The following is a 25,391-nucleotide window of genomic DNA, read 5'->3' as shown; positions in this document are numbered from 1 at the left end:
CTGAGGGCCTGACCGCAATGATTTTCCCTGATGGCCCAGCACAGTCCCTGGGGCAGAAGAAAGCAGCCGTATTTGCTCAATCACAAAAGAGAAAAAGTCCACTTCAAAAACCAGGGCTCTCCACTTTAGATCTACCAGCTTGACTGTAATTTAAAATGTAAATAAACAGGGGCACCTGGGTGGTTCAGTCCGTTAAGCCTCCGACTTCGGCTCAGGTCGTGATCTTGCCGATCGTGGGTTCGAGCCCCGCGTCGGGCTCTGTGCTGACAGCTCGGAGCCTGGAACCTGCTTCAGACTCTGTGTCTCCCTCTCTCTCTGACCCTCCCCTGCTCACGCGCGCTCTCTCTCAAAAATAAATAAAACATTAAAAATTAAAAAAAAAATAAAATGTAAATAAATAAAGGCAGAAAATAGCAAGTGTTGGTGAGGACGTGGACAAACTGGAACCCTAATACTCTGCTGGTAAGAAGGTACGATGGTGCAGCCACTGTGGAAGCATTTTGGTAGGTGGTTCCTCAAGTTAAGCAGAGAGTGACCATGTGACCCAGCAATTCTGGTCCTAGGCATATACCCAAGAGATTACGTCCACACAAAAACATGAATGTTCACAGCAGCACTATTCAGCACAGCCCAAAGGCAGAGACAACCCAAGTGCCCATCAATGGTTGAAAGGATTAGCAAAACGTGGTCCATCCACACACTGGAATAGGATTCAGCCGTAAAAAGGAATGAGATGTTGACACCTGCCACACTGTGGATGACCCTCGGAGACATGATGCTGAATGAAAGAAGACAGACACAAAAGGCCACATAAAGGTATGGTTCCACCGATACGAAACGTCCCAAAGAGGCGAATCTAGAGACAGAAAGCGGACTGGTGGGTGCCAGGGGCTGGGGGGAGGGGCGAACAGGGAGGGACTATGAATGGGATGGGTTTTTTTTTGGAGGGAAAGGATGAAAATGTCCTGGAACTAGGAGATGCTGACGGTTGCACCACATTGTGAAGGCACTAAATGTTATTAATGGCAAATTTTATGTTAGGTGTGTTTTACTACAATAAAAACAACTCAAAAACTATCTTTAAATGCAATGCGGTGCTCTGAATTGGATCCTGGAACAGAAAAAAAAAACAAAAAAACCCAAAAACCCACATGAGCGGAAAATTGGTGAAAAAGGAAAAAAAAAAAAAAAAGCTTGGAGTTTCACTGACAGTGATGCGTCAGTGCTGTTTTCTTAGTTAGGACAAGTTATCGCCACGATTGCACGAGACGATGATGTGAGAGGAAGCTGGCTGAGGGCTGTGCAAGAACTCCCTCTATTTCACTGCAACCTTTCTGAAATGCTAAAATTATCCCACAACAAAGTATTTATTTAAAAAATCGTATCTGCCACGGCACCCGAGTGGCTCGGTTGGTTGAGTGCCCGACACTTGGTTTTGACCTAGGTGACCTAGGTCATCTCACGGTTCATGAAATCAAGCCCCACCCCTCGATCTGCTCTGACAGTGTGGAGCCTGCTTGGGATTCTCTCTCTGTCCCTCTCTCTTTACCCCTCCCTCCCCAGCTCGTTCTCTCTCTTTCTCAAAACAAATACACATTAAAAAAAAATAAAATAAAATAATCATGTCTGCCTTCTAGAAAACAGCTAGCTTGGTCTCTGGAAGGTTCTTTTGTCTGCCTAGGGCCTGCTTTTGGGTTTAGGTTTGCCAACCAGGGAACCAGAGCATGGGAAAGCAGGAAGCATCTGGGGTTCCCAGCCTGGGGATTTTGAGGGGGGAGGTGAGGCAATGAGGCAAAGAGATGGGCGGCGGGGAGGGGGCAAGAGAGGAGCCTGGGCTGGAATGGGGCTGGGCTGGGGGCCCCCCATGGCAGGGGAAATCTCCTTGATGGGGAAGCTCCAAGGACTTTGGAGAACAAGAATGTCCAGCAGAGAGGATGCAAACTGGTGACCCACAGGTTGAAGACTGACTCGAGATGTGTCTATTGGCCCTGGGTTTTGTAAAAATAATTTGAGCCAATCTATAAAGCCATCAATCCTACACTAAAACTGGAATTTCCAGCTTCTCTGAAAATATCTGCAGATCTGCTGACTCAAGGCCACCTTCCCGCATGGCCTCAAGAGGCCGAGGCCAAGTCCCAGCCATCGCCGTTAAATGAGATATAAAGCCTCGGTTGCCATTTATTTTCAGGCTTCCACCATATTCTATTTTTAATGGAACAGAAAGATTCCCCTGTGCCGTGTCAAAAGTGGAAAAGCAGAAAAGAAACCAAGAGCGTTGACTGATTTTTCTAACACCTGGCTGCTTTCGCACACTTATGATACCTACCCGGTTCCTGGAGGCACTTTTATGTTTGAGAACCAACATTTGATCTGTAGCATTTGGTGCAATGTCAATATGCTCTCCAACCTGCGCGCTTAAATCTTTACTCTCACGGGCATTCTGTGGTTGGGGTCAAACATACACACATACTTCTTGGGGGTGAATCCCAGCTCTACCCCTTACTAGCTGGTGGCCTTGAGCAAGTTGCTTAACCTCTCTGTATCTCAGTTTCCTTGAGCCCCTGAGGTGAAGCAGGAGACTCAGCTGGTCACGGCCTGGGTCAGCTTATTTGGCAAGAGAGTGGGTACATGGCTGACACAGAGCTGATATACGCAGCGTGACCGCCCCAGTAGTTACAATATCGAAATACTTCTCTACCAGTTTGGTAAATCGCCACTGCCCCAGCCCCCTCCCGGGAGCCCCAGACTCCCTTACAATCCTGCAAGTATGAATACCCCCCACGGACGTCTTCAGTCTCTTCTGACTGAGCTGTTAGGTAATATGTCTCAGCTCCGTGGGGCGGAGTGGGCGTGAGGTGCCCGGTCCCTGACGGGAAAGAACAGGTGGCATTTGCTGGGCCTCGGCTTTCCTGGGAGTCACAGAAGTCCCGCAGATTTAGAGGAGACGGGTCTCCGTTACCCTGCACAAGCCGCACGGAGACAGACAGACAGACAGACATGAATGTATGTGCTGGAGATCCTGGGGACATGAAGAGGACAGAAGGGAGGCTCCCAGATCCTGGGGGGAGGCCCTGTACCACCCAGAGTCTCTCCCACGACTACACCGGGCAGGGCTGGGAGGAGAGCTGGGTTTGATGGAAAAACCTAACCAGGTGATGGGGCAGAGGGCCCAGGAAGAGGTCAGAGGTCAGGGGTCAGAGGTAGTACACTTTATTGGCCGGGTTCTTCTAACATTCTGCAACGCCCCTCTCATCCCCCCCCCCACAACCCCCGCAAAGCCAGAGCCTGAGCTTTGCCACTGTCCCATCCCCATCCACCAGACACGGAAGAGAATGCGTCTGCCAAACATCCAACATGCCAAGAGCCTCCGAAGAGCAGGGCGGCAGGGGCGGGTGTGGGGGAGAGGGCTGCAGGGGTGGGGGTGGGGGACAGGGGCAGGGGATGAGGCAGGGCCGAGGGGCTCGAGCTGGGTGCAGGGCTGGGGACACCCTGAGTCTCTGCCAGGCCTGGCCAGCCCCTCACTCCCCCAGTTAAGGTCAGTAGTAGTGGTTCACAGTGAGACTGGCTTCGATTTGGCAGGGCGGCAGGGACGATGGGCAGACAGGTGCCTTCCACTGCCCCTGCTGACCTTGGCCTGACTCATGAAGCTGGGAAGAGTGAGAGAGGAAGTCCCCTCCTCTGACACAGAGGGAACAGGGAAGCCCCTTCTCTCGAGGGGCAAAGGGGCAGAGGCCTGGTTCTCCCCTGACATCCCCCAGGCTATTAGGAAAGATCATTCACTCCTGGCTCAGAAGTTTCTAGAACATCTCAGCGGCCTTGCCCATCGTTACTCCCAATGAAAAAACTGTTTTTGAAATCTGGGAGTTGACTGGGGCCCATCAAACCAAGCAGTAAAAAAAACCTGGGAAGATCCTGGTTTAAAAAGGTAGCTCTACCTTCGCTTAGAAGCCTTGGGAGGCCAGATGGAGAGATCAGACGTGTCTCTGCTGCCCCAACTGGAGGCGGTGGCTCGTGGCAGCAGGGGAGGGCTGGTGGCGGCCCAGGCGACGGGGCAGGAATCGGGGGCGAGATGCAGGAAGCGGTGACACGTGGGACATGGCAGGTGGCCCTCCAGTGCTGTGGGCCTGGGCTCAGAGGGCAGCGGGGGTGGGGGGGGGGGGAGCCCCCACAGGTACGTCTGCCAGGCGAGGCGCCAGGGCCTCCGCCCCACCGGTCAGGCCTTGTGACCGCCGCCGCCGCCAGGCGGCTCCTTGTGGCCGGCTGAGTAGTCGGAGGCGGGCTCGAGCCCCAGCATCTGCCGCTGTACCAGCTTGGCGTAGAGGCCGCCCTGGGCCAGCAGCTGCTGGTGAGTACCCTGCTGCACCACGCGGCCCTTGTCCAGCACCACGATGAGGTGTGCACGCTCCACCGTGCTCAGCCGGTGCGCGATGATGAGCACCGTGTGCTTCTGCGGGTGGCCGTGGATGGCCTGCTGGATCTGGAGAGACAGTCGGGGGGGGGGGGGGTGGCCGCAAGTCCACCCGGGGCCTGGCTCGGCTCCCAGGTCCGCTGCGTCCCAGTCACCCTTAACCGCTCTGAGACTCGGTTCCTCGTTTGTACAGCCGGGGCCGGCACGCGACCTGTTTTTGGTTCACGGAGGGCACAGTTCCGTGCCCGGCACCAGGGAGGTGCTTGGGCGGCGACAGGTGAACCCTAACCCGGTCTCCTCCGGTCTTCCTGCTCCTGCTCCCTCCTCTAACCTTCGCCCTGGTTAATGGTCTCAGCATCGGCCCCAAAGCTCAAGCCAACTAGACCATCGTCCTCAATTCCTCATCCTTCACTCATTGTCCAAATCCAGCTGCTGAGCGAACCCTGCAGGTGCTGTCTCCCCAGGTTATCTCACCCTTTCCTTCCTTCCACCACGATCTTCTCGCTGGAATGCCTGCAACCCCCCCCACCCCCCGCCCCCCGGGATTTAACGTTTCCATCAGTTCCTGTTGAATTCCTGCTCCAAGCCCTTCAACAAAGAATAATGTAAACTATGCACTTTAGTTAGTAATAACGCGTTAAAGCTGGTTCATCACTTGGAATGAATTCACTGCATCAAGATGTTAATAATAAGAGAAACTTACTATTAATAAGATGTTAGTAATAAGAATGGGGTGAAAAGGACATATACGGGAGCTCTCTGCACTTTTTGCTCAACTTTCTTTAAACCTAAAACTTTTCTGTTAATTAAAAAAAAAAAAATCCAAACTCTAGAACCAGGGCCTGAGTTGCCTGTGTCTCCTTAGGACTCTGTCCTCACCTTGTTGGACCCCCCCAGCCTGACACGCTGACCTTCGGGCTCGCCTATGAACTTGCTCCAGGCCTCTGCATATGCTGCCCTCTCTTCCTCAGATGCTCTTACCTCAGAACTGCCCTCCGTTGGCTCCTTTCCTCTTGGGTCTCAGCTCAAATGGTACCCGGAGACCCTGCTTCTATCAGTGAGATGGCCACATTCCAGCAGGGCTTTGACAGTGGAAGGCCTTGTCCCTGGGATGACCCAGCCCCACCGAATGCTCAGCACTGCCAGGAGAATCGACTGTTTTGGCCAATGCCTGACAGTAGACTCCTGACCTCCCTTTCTTCGAGCGTTTAATACAAAGGGCTTATAACTGGAGTGCCTGGGTGGCTCAGTCGGCTAAGTGTCCAACTTCAGCTCAGGTCACGATCTCACAGTTCATGAGTTCAAGCCCCACATCGAGCTCTGTGCTGACAGCTCAGAGCCTGGAGCCTGCTTCGGATTCTGTATCTCCCTCTCTCTCTGCCCCTCCCCTGCTCGCGCTATCTCTCAAAAAATAAGTAAACATAACGGGCGCCTGGGTGGCTCAGTCGGTTAAGCACCCAAATTCGGCTCAGGTCATGATCTCACAGTTCATGAATTTAAGCCCTGTATCGGGCTCTGTGCCGACAGCTCAGAGTCTGGGGCCTGCTCAGATCCTATGTCTCCCTCTCTCTCTCTGTGTCTCCTCCACTTGTGCCCTCTCTCTCTCAAAATTAAATGAACATAAAAATTTTTGAATAAATAAACATCAAAAAATTTTTAAAAAGGGCTTATAATTATAAATCCTTCCTCTGTCCCTTTGAGATATATATATATATATATATATATATATATATATATATATATATATAATCTCCTATAAGTCAAGAGTGTCTTTCTCAAGGACCTAAAGGCCTTTCCTCTTCAATGGAATTGCTAGGAAGGACAGGGCCTCAGTCTCCCATTCTCCATGGGAGGACAGAATTCTGGCCGACAGTTGCCAGCCAGCAGACACGGCCGGCTAATCGCATCCACACTGCCCAGCCCTTCCTAGGCCTTCCCTGGAGCTCGCCTCCTTATGCCTTCACTCTCCTTTGAAACGCCTGTCACCACTCTCACCTCTGCACAAATCAGAGTGGAGCTCAGCTCTTTCCCCTACTGTCAGTAGTTACTGAATAAAATCTGGGTTTTTTTCCAGCTTTAATGTCTGGCCGTGTTTCTCTTTGGCACTGGTGACCTCTCTCGATCTCTCTCTCTCAAATGACAGTTTCATTTTCTACGTGGCACAGGCCACACGTTGAACTCATGCTTGTTCTTCCCCTGGAATGGAAACATGGAAACACAGCAGGGACGGGGCCTTTGTCTGTCTGTTCAGCCAGCCCTTGCAACCTCAGGGTCTGGGACGGTGCCCAGTGGCCAGGAGGAGCTCAGTGAATGCCTGTGTAATTAACGATTCAACCCTCGGAGAGGCCGAGGTAGCTAGTCAGTGACAAATACCCCGTTGGACCCTCTTTACCAATGACAGTGGGCCTCAGAGAGCGGAAGACACTGGCTCAAGTGATGAGCTGAGGGCGGGGCCTCAACTCCAAACCGTATCATATGATTTCACGTCTGCCAGGAGCCAGTTGGCTGGTCCAGCCCTGGGTCTCCTCTCCCCTGGTTCCCTACCCTCAGCCCTGAACACCCTAGTCCAGGAAACTGACAGCCGGGGAGGGCTCCATGGAGTCTCCAAACCCTTCCCAGCTCCTGGCTCCGTTGTCTGGCATCACCCCGCCATCCCTCGCAACTCACCAGGTACTCGCTCTCTGCATCCAGGGCGCTGGTGGCTTCGTCCAGGATGAGGACGGGTGGGTTCCGCACCAGAGCCCGAGCCATGGCCACCCGCTGCTTCTGGCCGCCCGACAGCTGGGCACCCTTCTCCCCAGTCTCTGTGTGACAAAGGGACAGGGGCAAGTGAGCAGAGGGTGAGGCCAGGGCAGCCCTGGGGAAGAGAGAAAAGTCCCCTCCTCTGTCCCTGCTGCCATAGGAGCTGTGCTCTCCAGGAAAAGCTGTGGTTCAAAGGGCCGCCGGCCGGGACAACCACCAGCTCCAAAACACGAAAGGCTGCTCTCCCTCCCTGTTCGTGCAAATCGTGACTACAGTCACCGGTAGCAGGGTACCAATTTTTACTTATTCATTTGGCAAAAATCCAAATGCTTGATAGTACACTGTGCTGTTGCAAGCCCGTGATCACAAGGACAAATGCATGACCCCTGCATGTCTGTCAGTAGGAAACTGAACGGCTTATTTGAATAAATTATCATAAAGCCCATACACTGGTATACAATCCAACTGTTTAAAAAAGGAGCAAGGCAGGGGTGCCTGGGTGGCCCCGTCGGCTAGGCGTCCGACTTCGGCTCAGGTCACAATCTCACGGTTCGTGAGTTCGAGTCCCGCATCGGGCTCCGTGCTGACAGCTCAGAGCCTGGAGCCTGCTTCGGATTCTGTGTCTCCCTCTCTCTCTGCCCCCTCCCTAGCATGCTCTCTCTCTCTCAAAAAAAATAAAATAAAATAAAATAAAATAAAAATAAAATATACATTCACATTTGCATAAAGAAACTCCAAAAGTACACGTAAGAAGCTCATGAAAGAGGCTTTGTTAGGACAGGAGGAAAAAGGGGTAGAGACAGGGATAAAATAAAACTTTTCATTATGTATCATTATATGTATATATTTTTAGTTCTGAACCATGTGAATAGCCCCTTTACAAGGGTTGAAATTTTAAAGTATATTAAACACAATAAAATATATAATATAAATCAATATTGCTAAATCTGTTATATTAAAATATTAATTTATTAACATAAAATTAAGTTGTCATTAATATAATACATATATTATTTTAAATAATGCTTTACTTATTTATATTCTAATTTTTTTTTTGAGAGAGAGAGAGTACAAGTAAGCGAGGGGCAGGGAGAGAGAGAATCCCAGGAGGTGCAGAGAGAGAGAGAGAGAGAGAGAGAGTGGGCTCATTTGACGCAGGGCTTGTATTTTACCCAAAGTGGAGCTCGGGCTCACCTGAGTTCAAGTGGGACTTGACTTCATGAACCATGAGATCATGACCTGAGCCAAAGTCAGATGCTTAACGACTGAGCCACCCAGGAGCCCCTGTTTATTTTTAATTTGAGAGACAGAGAGAGAATGTGTGTTGTAGGGGACAAGGGCAGAGAGAGAGAGAAAGAGAGATTGAGAGAGAGAGAGAGAGAGAGAGAGAGAGAGAGAGAGAGAATCTTAAGCAGGCTCCATGCTGAGCATGGAGCCTGATGTGGGCTTGATCCCTCAACCCGGGACCATGACCTGAGCTGAAATCAAGAGTTGGATGCTCAACCGACTGAGTCACACAGGCACCCCTAAAATAATAATCTTTTAAAACTCAACAGAGGTGACGGTTGTTGCCTGGTACTGTGAATGTCCTTAGACACCACTGAAGTGCTCACTTTCAAAGGGTTAAGTGAATTTCACCTGAAATAATAAAGAGCAGCTGGCAGAGTGCAATGCTCAACTCAGAGGGTCGCATCCCTGAAGGTGGACCTTCAGGCACAGCGGAGGTGATGTTCCTGGGCTGTACCTGTGTTGTAGCCGTCCTGGAGCTCCATGATGAAGCCGTGGGCATTTGCCTTCTGTGCAGCCTCCACCACCATCTCGAAGGGCACGGTGGACAGGCCGTAGGAGATGTTGTCCGTGATAGAGCGGGCAAACAGCACTGGCTCCTGGCTCACCAGGGAGATCTGTGCAGGAGAAAGGATGGGGCATGAGAGGCCTGGAGCTCATCCGTCCAGCTGTCACCGGGAACCTTGCCAGCCCCAGGCCTGCCTGACGCCAGGGGTCTTGGGTCTGAAATCTGATCAGGGCCTGTGCCTGGCTGCTAACATCAGCTGCCTCTCTTCTTCCAAAACAAGAGTCCACTTTCTGTACAAAACCTCAGCTCCCCCGACCAAAAATCTGGGGCCCGCTAAGCTAGCTGCTTGGGGCCGAGTTCCCTGACCTCCAAGACAGCTCGCTGGGAAAGAGAGTGTAGAATGTAAGTCTGTTCACGTCAGAAGACACGAGGCCACAGCAGGCCCCCGGGCCATAAAGACCTCCCCGGTACCCCATCCCTCCAAAGAGAATATTTTAAAGAAGCTGTTGTCCCCTGATTCCAGTTTTAGGAATGTAGCCTACAAAAATGAGAGTATGGAGGGTATCACTGCGACATTGTAAATAGAGGAAAAAATCAGTTTCATAAATTGGGAATTGGCTAATAATCACAGTGTATCCATAAAATCAAATTTGTATATATATGTGTGTGTATCTGTATATACACATATACAGATACACATACCGAGTATGATTCTGTTTTTGTTAAAAAAAAAAAACTTATATGTGTGCCTTTATATATCAATATATTTATATAAAGATAGGAAACAGGTTAGAAAGGATATTTACTGAACTGCTAACAGCAGAGTCACCACCATGGGGTGGAATTTTAAAAAGTGAGGCAGAGGGGAACTCTTATGTCTTAGTTACAAAATTCTCTGAATATATGGGAATGTGGTTAGATTGTTGAATTTTCCTGTTTTGGGTTTACGAAAATTGAAAAAAAATTACTTTAAACTAAAGAGAAGGGATTCACAAAAGAGGAAATCCAAGTAGCGAACCATATGGAAAGGTACTTGATATGTTTAGTCATCAGTAAAATGCAAAAGGCCGCGGTGAAACACCTCCACACGTGCACTCACCCGCTGGCCAAAAAGCAGGACAATATTAACAGTCTAAGAATAGTATGTGTCTGAGCGTATCAGCTGTTGCAAAGCCTTGATAGCTCTGCCTAAGAGCCGCTTCCGGAACTCTGGTGGGCAGCAGCCTTGTCCTTATACACCTGAGACCACTGCTCAGCCATCTACCCCCTGGTTAGAAGCAGACGGGCGGGCAAATAATCACAATTCACAATCTATGGCTTCTGCCACCATCTAGAACTTGTCTGGGAGTTCTGGAATCCCTGTGCCAACCCTCAGGCTCTCCTATAATGTATGTGGATGATGCAACGGTGCCTTTTTCATAGTTGGTGTTTCTCGTATTGTATGCAACCCGAACAACCATCCAGGGCATCCCTGCTTTTATGCCAGCACAGGCCCAGGTGTTGAGGAACCTTCTCTGAAATGATTGCCAAAAACCGTATGGTCAGGAACAGCCTCCTTTAAGTACTAGAGATGCCTTAGATTCAGCAACGAAAATGAATGAACTACAACCAGAGCCTCAACCTGGATGATTCACAGACAACTGCTGAGTGGAAGAAGCAAGATGCGATGAATGCATGCTTTAGGATTCCAGCCAGATCAAGTTCAAAAGTAGGCAAAACGCAGCTTTGCTGTTTGAGAGGCACAAAGAGATGGTAAAACTAAAGAAGGAGACGATCATAAAAGTCAGGGAGACGTGGCCTCCAGGGGGAAGAGAAGGGACACACGAGGTGCAGGAGTGCTGGAATGTTCCCTCCGTTGACCGGGGTGGCGGTCTCTGAGCTGTACGTTTACCTACAACACTCTTCTCGGCATCTCTGTTGCGGCTCATGAGGGTGAAGCCAGAAAAGGAAAGCGCACAGAGGCAAACAAAGGCCCTTCCACGTACCACTCGGTGCAGGTACTTGTGGTCATAGGCGCTGACGGGCTTCCCGTCCAGCAGCACGCAGCCCCCCTCCAGAGGGTAGAAGTTCTCCAGGATGTTGACACAGGAACTCTTCCCACTGCCCGAGGGCCCCACGAGCGCGGTCACCTTTCCTGGGGACAGGCTGAAGGAGACATTCTGCAAGGACACGCAGCACATAGCACGGTGTGGGGCCACGGGCTCTGAAGCTCCAGCCTCGGACACAGGCAGGCACCCTTCCCCACCCGCTCACGCCCCTTTGGGCTGCACACTGCCAGCCCCCGGAATGCTCTCCTTTCTAGGATCTGGCAGTAACTTTATGCTCATTTCTACTCCCTGGGTGCCTCCTCTCCCTGTTCAGGATCCAGCCCAAATGTCCTCTCCTCCGAGAAGCCCTCCTTGACTGTTAACACCATCCCTGTAGACGGCCCCTGTCACACCACCCTGATTTGTTGCCTTCCTAGCACTTAACTGTTTGGACTCCTCGGTCAGTGATCTGCCTTCCCTGACTACAGCCCAAATTCCAGGACAAGGACTCTGCCTTACGCAATCCCGGCTACGCTGCCATGGCCTGGCTTCTAGGAGGCGCGCAAGACACGGGATGAAGGAGGGGGCGATCTGGGAGGGCCTCGAGCACCCTTCTCACCTGCAGGACTTGGGTGTGGGGCCGAGTGCGGTAGGTGAAGGTCACATTCTCAAAGTCCACCCGGCCCTCCAGGTGGTCAGGGGCCAAGTTGCCATCATGCGCCATGGTTGGCTGCCGGTCAATGAACTCGAACACCTTCTCGGCGGCCCCCACTCCCTGCATCAGGCCGCTGTAGACAGAGCCCACGGACTGTGGGCGGAGGAGACACATGTTCCTGTCCCGCTGACACCCCGGTGCTGGGAGCCCTCCCCCCCGCCATGGTGCCAGAGAGATGAAGGGGGTGCGGGAGAGTGGGGACCATAGCAGCAGTTCTGGGGGGTGCAGGACGCTGCTGGGGCTCCCCACTAGTCCAGCAGATAACGACAATAATGAAAAACAAGGGCAGTAACAAAAACTACCAATGCCTTTTGTCAGAACACATTGGAACCAGTGCCTTGGGGCCATTCTAGCTAAGCATCCTGCACAGGGGCATTATCACCCCCCAGAGGAGGAAACGGAAGGGCAGGGAAGTTAACTGAACCAGCCAGATGTGGCAGGACAGGAATCGAACCTTCCCCTCTCGGCTGCCACAGCATTTTTTCAAATTTCGGTTTTAAAAACTTACTTTCTGCTATACATTCTCCTCGCGTAAAAATATACACCGTATAAACGCGAGTAAGAATGATGACTCACTTCATCAAACACTTTGTATATGTTACGAGGTAGGTTCTATCATTTTTTCCTTTTTGCTGATGGGGAAACGGAGGCACAGAGAGTTCGTGTAACTTCCTCCACGTCACACGGCTGGGAAGTGGCAGAGGTGCGACTTGAACCCAGGCACGGCTGGTTCCTGAGTTCAGGCCCTTCTGTGCTAGGACTGGGTGTCCTGGTTGGGGAAGCGGGAGTGACCTTAGTACCAGCGTCATTGTTCCATGGAAACACTGTTTGGCACTTGGTAGGCCCTCAACACAGCACAGCTGCAGGGGGGTGGGGGTGGGGGGGCACCTGGGGCTCAGTCGGTTAAGTGTCTGACTCTCGGTTTTGGCTCAGGGGGTGACGATCTCATGGTTCACGGGTTTGAGCCCCGCATCGGGCTCTGCGCCGTAGTGTGGAGCCTGCTTGGGATTGTCTCTCCATCTCCTCTCTCTCTCTCTCTCTCTCTCTCTCTCTCTCTCTCTCTCTCAAATAAACTTAAAAAATACAGCACAGCTGGGACTGTTATCACGAATATCAAGATATTATCATTCCTATTAAGATACAAGCGTTACATGGCCACGGTCCTCCACACCTCCTCCCACAGCCCTGGGTAGCCGCGTCCTCTATCTTTCCAGTCCTTCCTCTGGGCGTTTCCAAACACACGCACATATATGATAAATAATTCTGACATTTAAAAACTATGCCAGTGGGATCAGACCCTTCCTGTTGCTTTGGGATTCGCCTTTTCACTTCACGCGAGGTCTCGGGGTCCTTTCCATACCAATACACACAGAGGCACCCCATTTCTGTGGCTGTTGCCTAGTTTTTATAGTGCAGGCATACTGCTTCTGGAACACAGACGGGCCCTATTGGCCCAATCCCTGACCGGTGGGCGTTGGAGGAGGCTTTAAGTTTTCACTATTGGAAGCAATGCTTCCTTCCCTCAGTGTCCACACACCTTTGGCCACCGGTGTGGGTGTTTCTGCAGCCCGGGGTTCCCAGAGGCAGAGCTGCTGTGTCAAATGACATACAGGTATGACTGTCGCCAATGCAAAGTGTCATCTCCTGCAGAGGCTAACACCCTCTCCCCCGTGCACGCCCCCAGCTTTATCAGTGGAGGACACAAAGGCCCACCCTCGGTGCCAGGGGATTAACGCCCCTACTCCAAGCATCCTTCAGCAGTGACCCACGGGCGCTGGGACGTGAGCATCCCAGCTCCCTGTCTCCGGGTCTGCTCCTGGGGGAACCCAAATTAAGGGAATCTAAAACAACCCCTGTTTGTTCTGTGGTGCTACTCTTTTTTTTTTTTTTTTTAAAGTTTATTTATTTTGAGGGGATTTGAGGGGCAGAGAGAAAGGGAGAGAGAGAGAATCCCAAGCAGGCTCTTCTGTTAGCACAGAGCCTGACGCGGGGCCCCAACTCATGAACCGTGAGCTCATGAGCTGAGCCGAAATCAAGAGTCAGATGCCTAACCAGCTGAGCCACCCAGGCGCCCCGTGGTGCCTACTCTTTAAAGTGGGTTAAAACAGGGGCGCCTGGGTGGCTTGGTCGGTTAAGCGTCCGACTTCGGCTCAGGTCATGATCTCGCGGTTCGTGAGTTCAAGCCCCGCGTCAGGCTCTGGGCTGACAGCTCAGAGCCTGGAGCCTGTTTCAGATTCTGTGTCTCCCTCTCTCTCTCTGACCCTCCCCCATTCATGCTCTGTCTCTCTGTCTCAAAAATAAATAAACGTTAAAAAAAAAATTAAAAAAAAATAAAATAAAGTGGGTTAAAACAGGGGCGCCTGGGTGGCTCAGTTGATTGGGCATCCGACTTGGTTCAGGTCACGATCTCACGGCTCGGGGGTTCGAGCCCCGCGTCGGGCTCTGCGCTGACCGCTCAGAGCCTGCTTCGTACTCTGTACCTCTCTCTCTGCCCCTCCCACACTGGTGCCCCTTCTCGCTCTCTCAAAAATAAATAAAAAAACATTACAAAGTGGGTTAAAATAAAGTCAGACCCATCTGGCTTTGAACCTGGTCCCCCCACAAACGCGGTGGGCAAGTCACTTAACCTCTCTGAGCCTTAGCTTCTTTTTCCGAGAACTGGGACGTAGAATAGTACTAAGACCCCTCACGGTGTTCTTAGGAGCCTTTCCTGAAATGACCTCTGTCCCTGTCATTTTGCTCAGCAAACACAGCTGCTGCCACTTGGTGGTATTATTGTCATGCTCGGCATTATGTTCTCTCCCCCACCTACTGAGAAATACCCCATCTGTGCGTCACCTGCAGCATTCCCTCCCCCGTTTAGACCCCTCTGCCGCATCCCTCCTGCTCCCCAGGACCCCCTCCCCAAGCCGGCCCCTCACCTCCATACAGTCTCCCAGGACAAACTCGTAGATGATGAAGGAGATGAGGTTGCCGCTGGTCATCTGCCCGGAGATGACGAGGTGGCCCCCGTAGTAGAGGATACTGACCTGGACTACCAGAAGGGTGAGCTGCGGGCAGAGGGCAAGGGGGCCCGGGTCACAGGGGTCTCGGCTCAGACCCCCCCACGCCCCCTGTTCCCTCCCCCCTCCCCCCAGCCACAGACCGAGACTCCGGCCAGGCGGGGGTGTCCTCCCACACGCTGGTGGCCGGCCGTCACACGTGCCCTCCCGCTCCCGGGCCCTGGACTTCTTCCCTGCGAAGGCCCCCAGCTGGAGGGAGCCGCAGGCCTGGCAGAGAACAAGGCCTCCTTTGTAAGGCCCTGGCCCGCACGCGCAGCCCAAGCGCCTCAGCCAGGCCAAGCGGGAGCTGTGTCTTCCTCCTCGCTGCAAAGAGCGTGGCTCGGGGAGGTTCGGTCCGCTGGCTAAGGTCGCACGGCAAGCCAGACGGAGGGGGACGATGGGAAGTGTCTCCTCGCCCCGCCGGCTTCCCTGAAGGAGGGGCTGCGTCCGGGACGCTCTTGTCTCCCTCCACCTCCAGCGCCTGGCAGGTGGGACAGGAGCGGAACCCGAACACCCGTGACAGGCCAGGGTTGCTCTCTGCCTCTCCCCGCCCCGAACCCCCAGCTGGGTTAGAGCTAGGTCAGCACCTTTGTGCAGGGGGCAAAAGGCATCCCTGTCGGCGGGCAGATGGCTGGGCGGCTTGGCTAGCTGAGCTGGATTTCTGGGCCCCTTCTCCTCTCTGGCTGGGCAGCCTGCCCTGTGCCCTGGGATCACACTCCTTCTCCCCCCTAAACTCCAAACCCTCCTCATACCTACCCCCGCTGTGCCCACCTCCCTCCCAGATGTGGCCAACGGACAGCAACGGGCTCCAAGAACTCCCCGTCCTCCAGGGAGGGGCCGTGACTCACCCCCAGGGAGTGAGCCAGACACTCCAGTGGGGGGCCGTGGGGTTGTGACCTAGGACCTGCCAGACGGCAGCCTCGGTTGGGTCCCAGTGGCCTCGGGGTGACTCCCTTCCTGGGCGAGGATGTTCCCTAGCAAGCCCATGCCCAGGTGAGAGGGAATGAGGAGATGCCCTGTGAAGACATCTACTGGGAGGCTGCATTCTTTTCCAGAAAGATCTGCCCCAGGGACCAGCAGAAAGAAAGGTGGGACAGAGCGAAGCCAAGGGCAACCAGCCCGACACGGAGACGCAGGGCCCCAGGCTCACGCCCTGACGGAGGGATCTCCCCATCTTGGTGTCCCATCCCCCACCCCCACCGGCAGTCGGACCTGCCCCACGTACCCCACTGCCCCAGACGTAGTACGTGTAGGCTGCCGCCTCCTTCCTGTTCAGCTTGTACACCTGCTGCAGCTTCCGCGAGTACACCTCGGCCTCCTCCTCCTCGTTGGCAAAGCTCCGCACTGTCTTCATGGCGCTAATGGTCTCCTCGGCCGTGCTGCTGGCCCTCGCCAGGGCGTTCTGGACCTCTTTGGAGAGCCTCTACGGGCAGGAGTGGGGACAAGAAGGAGGAGACCCCCAAACAGACAGTCTCACCATCCAACAGCCTCTACGCCTCTCTGGGTTTTTCCTACTCTTAGTTGGTGCCAGGCCTATGCAGGGAGTTCCAGGGACAAAAGGATAAGACCGAGATCCCCACTGTCTCCCTTCTCCTTCTAGCTCGATTTGACAGACTCAGAGAATAGACTCCAGCTGGGTTCTTGGGATGAGGTCCTGAGGTTCCAGCTCCTGAGGGATGGGGAGCTGATTATTAAGTCATCTGCAGTACCAAATGGAGGTTATTCACCATCACAGGCTCAGTTTTTGGTAATCCTCTCAGAAAAGGAGCCTCAACACCTGATCCTGTGCTAGTATTAGACAGAGATGCTCTGGATGGTTGTTCAGGTTGTACACTATCCAAGAAACACCAACTATGAAGGGGGTGCTGTTCATATTATCAACATACACTAAATTAAGGTAGAGCCTGAGGGTTGGTACAGAGATTCCAGAACTCCTAGCTGAGTTCTAGATGGTGGCAGAAGGCTGTGAAATCCGCCTGCATTGTGTATATGACTGGGTATGGATAGCTGAGAGGCAGTCCCAAGTGTAGGACTACCCGACTACTGCCCACCAGAGTTCTGGAAGCAGCCCCTGGGCAGAGCTGTTCAGGCCCTGTAGTAGGTAAGATGCTTATATCGTCAAGCCATCGAGGAAGGCTGCTGGAGAGGCCAGGCTAGGATCGTGCAGGGGCATGTCCCACGAGGCCGTTGGAAGCATGCGGTGTGTTGTGGCATCTTGGGTGGAGCCATGCCATGCCCTGAGTCATGTCTGGCTGTGGACAGCGCACATGTAGCTTGTGGCGATGACTCAGTGGCTAGATTCAACACTTTGAGGTACAAGCAGGAGACCTACGTTGAGCTTCCTTTAGCCCCACCCAGCAGAACTTGCTGGCGGGGCCTGAGGTGTGCACGGGCAGATGGGGGGAGGCTCTGGGCTTCCTGCCCCGTCCCAGGGGCTGGCAGGGAGGCAGGAAGGGTGGGGCGGGAGCAGAGGAAGGGAAATGGCACCAGTTCCAACTCACATATTTACTTTCTCTACTCGGAGAGAGGAAAACAGAGACCCATGATCCAGAACCATGGGGGAGAGGGCCCTCCCGGGCGGTCAACTCTGCCAGGAGGCGACGCGACGGTTGTGGGGAGTGGATGTATTTTGGGGCTGGCCTAAGGTCACGGGCACCAAAGGTTCTAGTGAGCCTGGGACGCTGAGCCAATCACGTGTCAAAGCCTGTCGCTCCGGCCTGGGTCACCGGGGAAAGAGCCGCTTGTGCCTGTCTAAACCCGGCCTCAGTCCCTTCTGGCTCTGGAGCACCCACCAGGGTGGGGAGCAGGAGGGGGGTGAGGTGGGGGTCTAGCTCGCGGGCCAACCTGCCTGGCGGAGGCTGCACCAAGGAGTGGCCAGAGCGGCTGCGGCCACCCACAGCTGCATGGTGGCTGAGGGCCGCCCGCGCGGGGCCCGAGCCTCCCCCACACGGACGAAAGGACCCTTTGCGGAAAGGCAGTGCCCGCTGCGCTCAGAGCGTCAACCAAAGTTCTCACACAGGCCCACAGCCCGACCCTCATCACCTCCCTTGCTCACGCCCTGGCATCACCCGCCTCCCTGGGGCTCCTCAGACATACGGGCACGTCCCACCGCAAGGCCTTTGCACCAGCTCTGAACACGCTTCCCCGAGCTGTCCACCTCTTTCCTCGAATGTCACCTCCTCAGAAAGACCAGTTAAACATTTTTTTAAATGTTTATTCATTTTTGAGAGAGGGAGAGACACAGAAACAGAGTACGAGTGGGGGAGGGTCAGAGAGAGAGAGGGCGACACAGAATCCGAGGCGGGCTCCATCCAGGCTCTGAGCCGTCAGCACGGATCCTAACGTGGGGCTCGAATTCACGAACCGGGAGATCGTGACCTGAGCCCCAGTTGGACGCTTCGCCGACGGAGCCGCCCAGGCGCCCCAGAAAGATCGATTTAAAAGGGCAGCCCCCCCAGAGTTCCCCATCTCTCTCTCTCTCTCTCTCTCTCTCTCCTTTTCCTCCTTAGCACTCACCATCTGGCATCATATTACACATTGTTGCTATTATTATTGTTGCTATCGTCTGCGTCTTCCGCAAGAACATAAACCCCTTGAGGGCAGAAGCTTTTCTGTCTCACTGATGCATCCCGGGGCCTGTACTCCTTGAATGAGTGAACGCACAGTGAATGAATGTACGGAGAGCACCCGCTTGGGCTGAGTCCTTCGCCAGCCCCCCGTGGTGCCCCTGAGCCCCTCCTGGGGCGCCTCCCTCCCTCGGGAGCGGCTCACAGACCCCAGCGGGAAGCAGGCGGGACCTACCTTGTAGTACTTGCCATAAATGTCGGACACCATCATGATGATGGGGAAGCCCATGAAAGTGACCAAGGACAGCTGCCACGAGAGGCTGAACATGAAGACCACCACGCCTGTGACCTTGACCGTGTTCCGCAGGAAGATGTTGATGTTCTGGGAGACCAGGTCGCTGACCATGGTGGTGTCGGAGGTGAGGCGGGATATGAGGTCCCCTGGAACACAGGCAGGCTCAGTCCCCACCGTGGCAACGGGCCCACTGCGGGCGGGGGCAGGAGGCACTGGGGGGTTTCCAAGACAGGCACCAGGGAGCTCAGGCGTCCCCCACCTTCTGGGTGGGGACGGGAGGGAAGAGAAGACACCCCCCGGAGGGCTGCTCTGAGCCCAGCCCTCCTAGCGAGCATCTTGTGACATCACATCCCAACGGTACAGAGAAGGCAGCCGAGGCTCAGAAAGGGAAAGGTCATTTGGTGCCACGTGACTTGTCCCTGACTGAGCCAGGACCAAGCCCGTATCTCCTCCCTGTCACTGGCAGAGGGGACAGAAATCATAATCTGGGCTGGTGGGGAGGAGAAACTTTGAGCAGTTGCCGGGCCAAGAGCTTCACAGCAAGCCCGTGGTAGCTCCTACCATTGTCCCCATTTTACAGATGGGGAAACAGAGGCTCAGAGAGGTTAAGTTAGCGAGTGGTGGAACCAGGGCTTGCACCCAGGCTGTTCTATCTCAGAGCCTGGGATCTAGGCCGGATACTATTATTGCCTTGCCTGTTCTGTCCCGCACCCCAACCCTCTCGTCCCCTTGGAGCTGAGCCTCTCGGGCCACCGCCCTGGTGCTTCCCAGAGAACACTGGAAGGCAAGGCCTTGGCTCCTGCAGGAGTGGCCTGGCCAGGGTCCCCCTGCAGTGGCCACAGCTCATACCAAAACCTCAGCCAGCAGGCCAGCTTCCCGGCCTCAGGCAGGGCCCCCGGGGGTGTTTCTATCCCCAACAGGATAGCAGGAAAAGCCAGCCATTTAATCCCTCCACGGGAGGCCAGCCCACCTTGGCTGGGCCCCAGGCCGCCGAGGTTACCCCAGGCCGCAGGAGGACCAACCTGTGCGATTCTCGTCAAAGAAGCTCATCTCCTGAGACACCAGCGAGCGGAACAGACGGTTTCGAAGGCGAATGTTCAGTCTGGCAAATATGAGTGTAAAAATGCCTCCCCGAATACCTGCGGCAAATGAGCTAATTGCAGATAAGAGATGTTATATATAGCACGACGTCCTTGCGACAACCAGCAACCATAACCCAGCTGCCCCCTCCCGCTGCTGGCAGGCGAGGGCCACTCTGCAGGGGGGAGGCAGGGAGGGACCCAACCTCGAGCGAGCCCCTTTCCAGGGCTGCTGCCACCGCACGGTCTCCCCTGTTCCCTGCCTGGAGTCCCCCAAGGTGAGGGCTGTGAGGGGACTGTGTTAACCGGGCACAAGGATCCAGCTTTGCCGGTCAGAACCCTCTTCCTTCCAGAAGGGCACTTGGAGAATAGCCAGGGAGGGCGAAAGGGGAACCCTCAGGGACCGAAGCCAATTTTAGGGACAAGAGGAGGTGGCTCAAAGCCAGTTTGGTTGTTGGTTACCACGGTGACCGGCCCACCCGGGCACAGCCCTCTCAGGCGCTGGCCCCTGACCTCCCTCCCCTGCTGCGGCCCTAGAGGGCAGGGCGTGGGGGTGAGAGCAGGCTACCTGCCGATAGCCAGCAGACACATGACAATGACAGCCGTGCTGAACTGCTCCATGCTTTTCTGGATGACGATGCCGTCGATGGCCCGGCCGGTGTAGTAGGGAAGGAAGGTCTCTCCTGCCGGGAGACATGGTGGGCTCAGGGGGCATCTGCAGCCCGGGAAGCCCGTACCCTCCCCCCCCCGAGCCTCCAGAAGCCCGCACACCGCCTGTTCGGCTCACTCCACCGATGGATGGGGTGCTCTCTCTTGGCAAACTCCTGCTTCTCACCTTGGTGGGAGGCGGGGCAGGGGCCCGCACTGCTTAATGCCCCCCTCTTTCCAGGGAACAGGAACACAGGAAACACGGGTGACTCGGCCTATACAGACTGGGTCAGTACCGCTCATAATGGCTACGAGGCCCGAGCGCACGGCGCCATCTCTGCACAGGCTCTGTGGGTGGGCCTGCCACCACCCCCATTGGACAGGTGAGCAGGAGAGTGGAACCAAGAGATGAGACGACGCTCACCAGGCCACACGGCCAAAGTTCACTTCCTTCTTCTCACTGGCGGAGGGCCCCGGAGTCCAAATTCCAGAAGCTCCCAGCCTCAGGAGATGTAGGTATGTGGTTCCAATGATGCTGGAAACGGCCACCCAGCCCCTCTCGGTGGCGCACTTCACAGTTTGCCACGTCACTGTGCACGCACTTATTGTACCCACCTTCAGAACAACGCCGGGCAGGGTGGCGAGAGGGGGCTAGCAGGACGCCACCCCCATGTCATGGCACAGAGGTGAACGGGAGACTCGACTCAGGGGCTGAGTCATTTGCCTGAGGTCACACGGCACGGGGCAGTTAAGAGGCAGGGCCAGGATGCAAACCCAAACTGGCCTCCCATCTGGGGGCTCTTTCCTATCCCTTCCCTCCCAATAACCCGGAAGGCCCGCTCTCATCTCAGGACTGAAGGTGCTTGGACCAGGCTGTGTCCTCGCTGTCACTGCAGTGCTTTCGAAGGGCACAGCCTGGCATGGGCCTGGGCATACGGTAGGTACTCGGTAAAGTTCAGCGAATGAATCCTGGGCTGGTCTTGACACCCTTTCCCTGGCCAGCTCTGCGGGACCGGCTCGGCCAGGACAGTGAGGCCTTCTGTGGGGCTCTGCTGCCCTCTGCTGGTCTTGGCACAGGGACCACAAGGTGGCAACCTAGAGGGCCTCCGTCCCCACGGTCCTCCACTCGATGGGGTCTCCAGGCACCACTGTGGAGTCCACCTAAACTGGAGGTCGGCCTCAGTTTACCCACAGGGAAGAAAAGGGCATCAGCGAGCTCCAAGAAACACCAAGGATAATATTAAGCACAACGGACACTTACGGAGCCCTTACTGGGTACGAGGCGCCGTGCTAAGCTAGGCGATTTGCTCTTGTCAAATCTGCACAGGAATCACACGAAACTCTCCAACCCACTGACGAATCCTATGCCTCCACCTTCAAAATACAGGTGACCCTTGGGGCGCCTGGGTGGCTCAGTCGGTTGAGTGACTGACTCTTGATCATGTGGCTCAGGTCATGATCTCACAGTTTGTGAGATCGAGCCCTGTGTCGGGCTCTGCGTTGATAGCACGGAGCCTGCTTGGGATGCTCTCTCTCCCTGTCTCTCTGCCCCTCCCCCGCTTGCATTCATTCTCTTTCTCTCTCAAAATAAATAAATAAATAACTTAAAAAAAAAAACCACGGGTGACCTTTGAACAACACGGGTCTGATCTGCTCAGGCTCACTTACACACAGATTTTTCCCATAAATAACAGTACAAGACTGTAAACGTATTTTCCTTATGGTTTCTTAAGAAGGCTGTCTTTTCTGTAGCTTATTTCATCATAAGAATACACTACTTTGTTGCAATAATTGAATACACAAAATATGTGCTATTCAACTGTTTATATTATCAAGAAGGCTTCTGGTCCACAGGAGGCTCTTCGTAAGTTAAGCTCTTGGGGAGTCAAAAGATATACATGTGTTTTCGACCAACTCTCGTGTTGTTTAAGAGTCAACATTTCTAGGGGCGCCTGGGTGGCTCAGTAGGTTAAGCGACTGATTTCAGCTCAGGTCATGAACTCGCGGTTCGTGGGTTTGAGCCCCGTGTCGGGCTCTGTGCTGACAGCTCGGAGCCTGGAGCCTGCTTCGGATTCTGTGTCTCCCTTGCTCTCTCCCCATCCCCAGCTCACACTCTCTCACTCTTTCTTAAAAATAAATATTAAAAAAAAAAAAAAAAAAAGAGTCAACATTTCTAGAATCCAGTCTCTTTCACTGTCCCCACCTGGGTCCAACCTCCCTTGGACTTTCCCAGACAACTCCTGGTCCTCCCAGCTGCCACCCTCGTCCCTGCCCCTCTGTTCTCCACCCTGCACACAGTGGGGTCCTATGAAAGCCAAGTCAGACCTTATCCGCCTTCAGGCTTTCATCTCATTCTGGGTAAAAGTCAAAGTCCTTATAGCGGTCAATGGCGCCCTCCATGATCAGGCACCTGCCAGTGCCCTGGCTTCATCTTCTACTCTCCCGCCCCCAACCCCAACCCCACCTACAGCTCCAGCTACCCAGGCCTCTTTGCTTTTCCTTTCACAACCAGGCATGTTCCTGCCTCAGGACCTTTGCACGGGCCATTCCCTCTGCTTGGAGCATTGTTACACTGGATATCTGCTCTCCCATCTCTTTCAAGTCTCAAACGCCCCCCAGTAATCCCATAGGTGTGGTATTATCATTATTCCCATTTTACAGATGAGGAAACCAAGGTTCAGAAAGGCTAAGTCACTTGCCCAAGGTTTTCTAGTTGGGTTGGTGTGAAGTCCATATTAAAGAATTTCAATTGGAGAGGAGATGCTCCACCCTAAAATTCACCGTTTTTCCCCACAATGGGCGGTTTTTCTTTCAGATTATGAGGTTTCAGAAAAAGCTGGCCCCTCCTGGGCGCTTGTTGATCGAGAATAATTATCAGTAGCCCCTGTCCCTAACCTGTGTGAAGTACTTCCTTTTGCAGGCACTGTGCCCCAGCTCACCCAATTCTCACAAGCCCAACAAAACCCCACTTTCAGGATGAGAAACAGCCTTGGCCAAGTTCAATAACCTTGCCTCAAGTTACCAGGACAGGTGGGGACCTGATCTCAAGTCTAAGCCCTTCACCTCGACACAACCCTGCAGGCTGGCGGAATCTGCTCAGCTGTATTTCAGGACATCTGTAGTCCCCGAGCACAGGCAGCTGACAACAGGGCCCCGGCAGGAGGGGGAAACGAGGTCATGGGTGACAGCTGCCCACACGGGCACGCTGGTCGGTCATCTGTTCATTCATTCGGTGAGCCTGCTTCTGTGCCAGGATTTGGGGCGGGGGGGGGGACCCGGGGTGAGGCAGACCTGGCCCCTACCCCCCCAAGGGGCTCAAAACCTGGTCGGGGAGGCAGGACAGTGGATGCATGATTTTCATGACACCAGTGCTACAACTGAGGTGGAGGTAAAGGTGGAGATCAAGTCACTAGAATTCGAGGAGGCTTCTCTGAGAAGGGAACATTTGGACCTTGAAACATGAGCAGGAGAACTATCTGGTTAAATGGAAAGGGGTCATCCCAATACTCACAGCCACTACAATTTCTCGGCAGCCTTCTGTGTGGCAGGAGCTGTCTGCGATGTCGTACTCATATTAACGTCCCGCACCTCCTCAGCCCTTGTTGCGATGGGTACTATTTTTATGCCCATTTTACAGATGAGGGGACTGAGACTCAGAGGCGTTGAGTGACTTGCATAAAATTGCACAGCGGTCAAGGGGCTGGGACTGAGAGGGCAGAGGGTGGACCGTGAGAGGAAAGGGGTCAGCTCCGGGGCTTGCCTGTCCTCTTTGAGAACACTCTGGCTTTGTGGCCACTCCCAGACACTGTCTTAAACGTGTAACAACGCCTAACGGCTAACGTTCCTGAGAGCTTACCGTCTCGTACCAAGCTCCGTACTTGTCTTTCTCCTGTTTCTCCAAGCTTTACAACATCGTGAAACATGGAGAATGCCAACAATCCCCATTTCACAGAAGTGAGGTTCTGAAAGGTCTGCTAACTTGCCCACAGGCACACAGCCAGGCGAGGACCAGGCCTTATTGCCCCCCGGAACCCACGGACTTTTGACCCTGAGATGTCACCTTCCTACCCACGTTGTTTGAGCAGTGCTTTCAAACTGTTTGGACCAGGGGCGCCCGGGTGGCTCAGCTGGTTAAGCGTCTAACTCTTTATTTCAGTTCGGGTCATGATCTCACGGTGCGTGAGTTCGAGCCCCCTGTCGGGGTCCATGCTGACAGCTCAGAGTCTGCTTGGGATTCTCTCTCCCCCTCTAAAGCTCAGGCTCTCTCTTTCTCTCAAAATAAATACATAAGCTTAAAAAAAAAAATTTAAAGGGGCGCCTGGGTGGCTCAGTCGGTTAAGCGTCCAACTTCAGCTCAGGTCACGATCTCACGGTCCGTGAGTTCGAGCCCCGCGTCAGGCTCTGGGCTGATGGCTCAGAGCCTGGAGCCTGCTTCCGATTCTGTGTCTCCCTCTCTCTCTGCTCCTCCCCCGTTCATGCTCTGTCTCTCTCTGTCTCAAAAATAAAATAAACGTTAAAAAAAAAAAATTTAAAAACAAAAATTTAAAAACAAACTGTTCGGACCAGAACCGCGGTAACGAATTCATTTTACATGACAAACCAGGACACGTTTACATGTAGGCACACGTGACTAAAGTAAATGTTTCCCCAAACGATACTTATTCTTATCACAGACAGCATGTTCTGAGGCTCTCTCGTACATTCTGCTTCGTTACCAGAAAAATGCTTTGACCCAGTGATCCACTTCCGGGAAATGTGTCCTACAGATATACCCCCATTTATATGAAACGTGTATGAACAAGGTTATTTACCGTAAGAGAAAAGACTCAAAACAACTCGAGGGTCCGACCGCAAGACGCCAACTGTATAATCTTTGCTACGGCCACACAGCGGACTACTATTATGCAGCCAAATAAAAGGACGAGGTGCTGATGGGAAATTTCCAAAAATATATCGCTAAGCAAGAAAAGCAAGGCACGAAATAGCAAGGTAGCGTGTGAGAGGTGGTTAAGAGTACCATGTTTTTTTTTTTTACTTGTAGCTCTGTAAGGAAACACTGGAAGAACATACAAGAA

General features: G+C 53.7%; 1 protein-coding gene across 4 annotated transcripts in view; it reads right to left on the bottom strand.

The window, feature by feature from the left end:
* Window positions 1-3,181: 3,181 nt before the first annotated feature.
* Window positions 3,182-25,391, bottom strand: part of ABCB9 (ATP binding cassette subfamily B member 9) — a 35,979-nt gene continuing 13,769 nt past the window's right edge. For all 4 annotated transcript variants that reach the window (XM_060612149.3, XM_060612148.3, XM_060612147.3 and 1 more), the window contains 10 exons: window positions 20,237-20,351; window positions 19,612-19,742; window positions 18,530-18,735; window positions 15,954-16,151; window positions 14,609-14,737; window positions 11,592-11,780; window positions 10,931-11,104; window positions 8,895-9,054; window positions 7,076-7,212; window positions 3,182-4,477 (listed from right to left, as the gene is read on the bottom strand). In XM_060612149.3, the coding sequence (XP_060468132.1) occupies window positions 4,214-4,477; window positions 7,076-7,212; window positions 8,895-9,054; window positions 10,931-11,104; window positions 11,592-11,780; window positions 14,609-14,737; window positions 15,954-16,151; window positions 18,530-18,735; window positions 19,612-19,742; window positions 20,237-20,351 (1,703 nt within the window). In that variant the 3' untranslated portion in view covers window positions 3,182-4,213. The remainder of the gene's footprint in view (window positions 4,478-7,075; window positions 7,213-8,894; window positions 9,055-10,930; window positions 11,105-11,591; window positions 11,781-14,608; window positions 14,738-15,953; window positions 16,152-18,529; window positions 18,736-19,611; window positions 19,743-20,236; window positions 20,352-25,391) is intronic.

Source organism: Panthera onca, chromosome D3 (genome assembly GCF_046562875.1).
Source record: "Panthera onca isolate mPanOnc1 chromosome D3, mPanOnc1 haplotype 2, whole genome shotgun sequence".
In the NCBI taxonomy this organism is placed as follows: domain Eukaryota; kingdom Metazoa; phylum Chordata; class Mammalia; order Carnivora; family Felidae; genus Panthera; species Panthera onca.
This window is presented reverse-complemented; position numbering and strand designations above follow the sequence as displayed.